This window comes from Sinocyclocheilus rhinocerous, unplaced genomic scaffold, assembly GCF_001515625.1.
Source record: "Sinocyclocheilus rhinocerous isolate Xijiao unplaced genomic scaffold, SAMN03320098_v1.1 scaffold9443, whole genome shotgun sequence".
NCBI classification, from domain to species: Eukaryota; Metazoa; Chordata; class Actinopteri; order Cypriniformes; family Cyprinidae; genus Sinocyclocheilus; species Sinocyclocheilus rhinocerous.
This window is the reverse complement of record NW_015636137.1, coordinates 18,081-24,350: the sequence shown is the minus strand read 5'-3', so window position 1 is coordinate 24,350 and position 6,270 is coordinate 18,081. Positions and strand designations below refer to the sequence as shown.

At 39.0% G+C, this 6,270-nt stretch overlaps 1 protein-coding gene across 1 annotated transcript in view; it reads left to right on the top strand.

Moving 5' to 3' along the window:
* The first annotated feature begins 231 nt into the window (after positions 1 to 231).
* Positions 232 to 6,270, top strand: part of LOC107747698 (tripartite motif-containing protein 43B-like) — a 12,448-nt gene continuing 6,409 nt past the window's right edge. The window contains exons 1-2 of the mRNA XM_016562298.1: positions 232 to 314; positions 3,911 to 4,090. Of these exons, the coding sequence (XP_016417784.1) occupies positions 3,957 to 4,090 (134 nt within the window). The 5' untranslated portion in view covers positions 232 to 314; positions 3,911 to 3,956. The remainder of the gene's footprint in view (positions 315 to 3,910; positions 4,091 to 6,270) is intronic.

The window sequence follows — 6,270 nt, the reverse complement described above, 5'->3', positions numbered from 1 at the left end:
TTAATGTGATGCATATATACATGCATGCACAGTTTGCAACTTTATTCGTCTTTTTGGTAATTTCATGACTTAACTGACGATATAACTAGCTTGTATGCTCATAATTTTTTGTGTGCTTTATACTAACTAGATGAGGCCTTTTGGGTCTCAAACGAGTCTCAAGCAGTCACGTGATTGTGTGCGGAAAGATTCAAGATTCGGACGTCACAGATCACGTGGTTACGACCAAACGACACAAACTCGGGTACAGCGCTTCACTGTGAGATGTTGCGTTTTTATTCATCGGTGCAGAACGTCTAATATTTATGTGAAAGGTATGTGTATACAGTACGTTTATGTTTTTTTCTGTGTAGCCTAATCGTTCTTTCTAAGCGCCTCAAAGGTGTAGTAAACAATCTGGAAGAAAGATGTACAAGTAAAACCGAAAGTAAAAACACCCGACAGCAGTTTCATTGGTAATAGGCTGAAATCGAGATTAGCAAACGAGATTTTTCCCTCGGTAAATTCTATACGTGCCAACATATCGTACTTGCTTTGTTAAAGGTGTTTTGGAGAATTTCCTTTTGACAGTTAGAATGATAAAGAACGGCGACTTCGTCTAACAAATGCGTTATTATGCTTACCTGGGCCGTTTCTAGCCATTTTTACGCCCTTAGCGAAACCCCTCCCAATCCCACCCATCCCACTTCCAAACTTTATTCTTTTAGATTGTATACAAATAACATAAAACTGATTATGTAAACACTCAAATCTTAAATATCAACATTGATACATTTTCTAATTAGTTTGTTTTGCGATTCGGCCCGAATCAGTTTTCTAAAGCGTTTTTGAAAAATCACACACCCTGCCTTTAAACTACTTCAGTCTGTGTGCATTGAATTTATTTAATACACGAGTTTCACAATTTGAGTTGAATTACTGAAATAAATTAACTTTTCCACGACATTCTAATTTATTGAGATGCACCTGTATATATATATATATATTAGAATTGGGGTACTCGGACTCGAGTCCGGTCTCGGGTACAGTTTTTTAAAGGACTCGGACTTGTCACGGACTCGGATGCATTTTTACTCGGACTTGACTCAGACTCGAGCCTTTCGGACTCGGAAAATATGTCAGAGTCCAGGGACAGTTGACGGAAATGTCACTGACTCAATGCATTATCAACAACTGACTTCCAGCTTCAGATTTAAGACCCTTTCACACTGTGTGAAACCAGTTTAGATTTATTGAAAATTACAACAGATTTATTGAAAATAATAAAGTTTGTAGTTACCGTTACAGAGGTCAGTGTTTGCTTTAGTTGTGCCCTTGAACCTTTTCTGTCTGCTGTAACTGTGTGTTCAAAAAGCACATTTCTTATGGCAAGACAAAATGGGTCAGATGATATTGGTTGTATTATGATGATGCCAGAGTTGCCAGCCACTGATCTCGTTTAATTTAGTTACATGGGTGTTTTATCTGTTTTTATATCTATTGATTGCAGAAGCTCTGTTATTTTGTTGTATGAGATTGAATAATGTTTCACTAATCATTAATTTACAAGAAGTTTTTAACTCCAGCATCACTTAGATACTCACAGACATCAACAATCAGCACAGGAATCTCAACAATGGTTACAGAAGTTTCATGCCGCAATGCATGCTGGCTTCCAGCATAAAATGAAACTCCCAGCATGCACAGCAGCATGAATAAATTACGCAGCTGAATGGTCTTACTGTTTTCTTTATTTGAATGTATTGTTATGCTGGTATTTTTGAATGTGAAAAAAACGTGAAAAAAATTGAAGGGGTATGAATACCCCTTAACTTTAGCTATAACTTCAAAAAACGACTTGCCCTAATAAATCTAAAACACTAGTACCGAAAAAGGGCAAGCTGATAATGTTTCACAACATTATTTTCGCTTGATTTAATAGGCACTGCCCGCAAAAGTTGTCGAAATATTGCATTAAGATCGCTCTTGGCGAGCCGTAAGTAAGGGACCGTGGGGAAAGTGCAAGTTTTCGCCGCATTGATCATAAGTGCCTGATTCGGGAGTTAGCATTGCTTCACACATTGCTATATTATTGATATGGACTCCATGATTTATATGACTGACTCAAAAACAAGTTCAGATGGGTTCTTCACTCCCCACATGAATCAAGCAGATCAAGCATCCACTTCCCAGCTGGCTATGTTTCGCTCTCCGTTCATCTTTGAATGTCTTCAGGAAGCTAAGCTAAGTTCCTTTTTAATGCTCTCAGATTATTGGCAACATGCTTGCTAAGGCTATTCATGTTGCTTAGGCTTATTTAGTCATTTTCAGTGAAATGCTCGTGCTAAGATATGCGATCATACTGACAATGTACCTTACTTATCTGTGTCATTGGCAACATTCTGTTGCTGCAATATGCTGTGCTTTAACCTATCAAGTCAAGTCACCTTTATTCAAGCGGCTTGAGGTGATAGATGGAAATAACGATCATGGCGCAAACGGAATCATTTCTGCTGTGGCGCAGCTCAAAAGAGAAAATGGTAAACGGTTGTTGTTCAGTGAAGTCAGTTCAGTGTTGATCCTGTTCGGAAATCGGACACACTTGTTCTATCTAGTCGTATTTGAAACATGCTTGTTCTTAAACCTGGTTGTTTTTGGGATCATGCTTGTTTTTAAAGTTATAGTTGTATCGGGAATATGCTTGTTCTTAAAACTATGGTTGTCATTGGGAGCACGCTTGCTCTTAAAGCTGTAGTTGTATTGGGAACGTGTTTGTTCTTAAGGCTATCTGGTTGTTGGTTGTTGTTGCTTAAGCTTTTCAGGTATTGACAACATACTCGTTAGGTCATCTGGTTAAGGGCAACATGCTTGTGGCTATGGCTTATGCGGGATTTTGGCAACATACTTGTTTGATTCATTGGGTAAGGGCAACATGCTTGTTGCTTAAGGCTTGAAATTTTCGCTGTCATTTTATGTTGGGGGATATGGCATATGGTTTTGTTTTGGGGGGTTATCGCTGCTCTCCCTGCTCTCATCCATGCTAAGCTGCATGGATGCGCAGGGAGTTCTTGCCCAGAACAGAACCATACCGCCAATCCAAACTGTATGCTAATTGTCAATGATCTTTGACGATAGTGGTCCAGACAGAAGTACTTGGTGTTATTGAGAACATGTTGCTTAAGCTTTTAAGGTATTGACAACATACTCATTAGGTCATCCGTTAAAGGCAACATGATTGTTGCTACAGGTTATGTGGGTTTTGGCAACATACTTGTTTTGGTCTTTTGGTTAAGGGCAACATGCTTGTTGCTTAAGGCTTGAAATTTTCGCTGTCATTTTATGTTGGGGGATATGGCATATGGTTTTGTTTTGGGGGGTTATCGCTGCTCTCCCTGCTCTCATCCATGCTAAGCTGCATGGATGCGCAGGGAGTTCTTGCCCAGAACAGAACCATACCGCCAATCCAAACTGTATGCTAATTGTCAATGATCTTTGACGATAGTGGTCCAGACAGAAGTACTTTTTTCCCATTTTTGAACTGTCACCACTGGCATAAAATGCATCAAAGATCGCTAAAGCCAACAGATTTTACTAATAGAGCTGCCAGTCTCTGTGTAAAATTAACATGATACTGCCATCTTTCAAAAGTCACTTTTTCCCTCCTGTAATTTGGCTCAGAATCTCAGGTGAAAATTTTAATTTTTACCCCACCTAAAAATACTGGATTACTCAGTAAATATACATCCATGACATGCAATATTTTGGCTTTCTTCTTACTTTTTGTATTTCTTTCATCATATAAAATATTAATAAAATCAAAAATTTGAGCTGGAGACCTCTGATTTAGTTTTATGGAAATGTAATTACCCATTTTGCATTTATGTAACATGCTAACTGAAACAAAATTATGAGTTTTCATTCCATTTTGCAGGCTGTAAACAACCCCTTCTCATCGAAGAGGCAGTACAGTATCTAAAATGAGTCACGATAAGGGGAGAGAAGAGAAAGATGTCAAGAGAGCAGGATCTCCAGAACCAAACTGGGTGTCTAAGAAGAGTGACAGCTGTGCACAAATTAACATCAGCGATGAACCGGCAAGGTTTGACCCAAGGTGAGACAAAGCAGTACTTGAGACGTGAAACTAAATGATCATATAGAGAAAAAAGATTAGATTAAAAAGCTACCCAGGCTCATTGGAAATATGTGCCTCTACATACATTTCAGCAAAACTCAAACTTACCTTTAGATATGAGTTGCTGCAGTTTCCAGTTGAAATGAATGCTAGAGGCAGTATAACTCCTATTCCTTTTCACAAAATTTCAAATATAATTTACAGGGCCAAAGTTTCAATTAAGAAAGTCTATTTTCGCACAATTCCTTGCATAGTATTATGTTATGACTTCAAAACAATTTTATCATGCTGTGAGATTCAAAAACTGATACTTTTGAACATTAGCGTCATATACATCTTCATATGGTGTGGCAGCATGAGAGGTTGCGATCTTTAACCTGTGCAGTTTTCCGATAAATACAGCTTCAGCAGTCTCCTCAGCATGCAGGTGTTGTTTAATAATCAAACAGAAGTTCTCAGGTTTACAACTTAAATCTCGTCAGCACACAAACAAAATAACTTAATCGTCTTTACTTCTTCCAACACCAGTGGTGTGTGTCTTTTCCAGGCACAAAAAAAACAATTTTTCCTCCTCTCAGCTCATGCTCATTAAAGTTGCATCTGCCCCCTCTCTCTAATGCCGAGTTCACACTGCACGATTTTCAAAGACGTCGCATCACTGTTGTTTTCACACTGCGTGACTATCTGGGGTAGCATTCAGTTGTTGCTGTGTTCACACTGCACGATGGAACGACGACAGGAGGTTACACACTGCATGACTTCACAATAGGAAGAATCGCGACAGCTCTGTCTGGTCCGCAAACTAGGTTTCACAACAAAACCTGCCCTGTATCTTGGTCTCTCATTGGCTGTAGGTCATCGCCGATGTGCTTTTCAGTCAGAACTCATTTCACACAGCGTGATTGTGAATCGCAGACAGCTCCAGATATTTAGCATGCCAAATATTTCGCGGGCGTCGGTGACGCGTCGGCGATTCGCTCAGATCGCATCTTTGATAATTCATACTGCGTGATTGTCACTCGCGTGAACGAGTACCGATTTGCCTCCGATTATGGCGATTCCGCAAAACCTGTCGGCCAGTAAAAAATCGGGCTAAAATCGTGCAGTGTGAACTCGGCACAAGGCAGCCTGGGCTTTTTAGTCTTTAAAAGGCAGCCATCTTGCCCTCTAGCTTACTTGCAAGGTGACCTGGGAGTGGTAGTTTATGACAAGACACCATCTTGTTCCAATCATCTTAGAGCAACATATCTTCCCTCTAGCACACGCCCTCTCATGATGCTGGTATAGTTAAAAAAAAAACTGCTTAAACCTGCATATAAGAAAGTTTAAATAGCATGATTGGATCAACGAATACATTTTTGTATTACTTTTGCATTTAACACTATCATGTAAGGGGAATTTCCAACACAATAAAACATTAACTTTTAGTGACACTTCACTGACATCTGAAATCCTGAACCGCCGCAATATGTACCTGAAGCAACACAATAGAAACTCAACAATACATGCCTGTACCAATGTAATAAAAATGTGGCCACAATTCACATATTGAATTCACGTTTTAGCGCCATTCAGTGGACATATCACTTTAAAACGGCTGTAACACATGCTGTAAGGTACGTAATATCAGTGTTGCAGGAATGTCACCGCAACCACGTATTTCCAGTGAGCCTAGCTTGGAACAAAAATAAAAAACTTCACATAACCTACATGCAGAGGTGGAAAGAGTACGAAAATAAAATATTCTACTCAAGTAAACCAACCATTACATTAATGAAATTGTACTTAAGTACAAGTAAAAGTACCAGTCTAAAAATCTACTCAAGTAAAAGTAAAAAGTAGCTCGTTTAAAATTTACTCAGAGTAAAAATTACTTAGTTACATTTTAACAGTGGGAGGGAGGCAAAAATGGTATAGGCCAAGGGTGTCAAACTCAGCCCTGCACAGTTTAGATATAACCCTAATTAACCACATCTGATCCAGCTAATCTAACTTATTTAGGCTTATTTCAAAACTACATGGTATGTGTGTTGGAGCAGGGTTGGAACTAAACTCTGCAGGGCTGCAGCCCTCCAGGAACTGAGTTTGACATGCCTGGGATAGGCCTATAAATCTCAAACCAGTTGTTTTTAATTAAAGGAATCAGTTATTTAGAATAA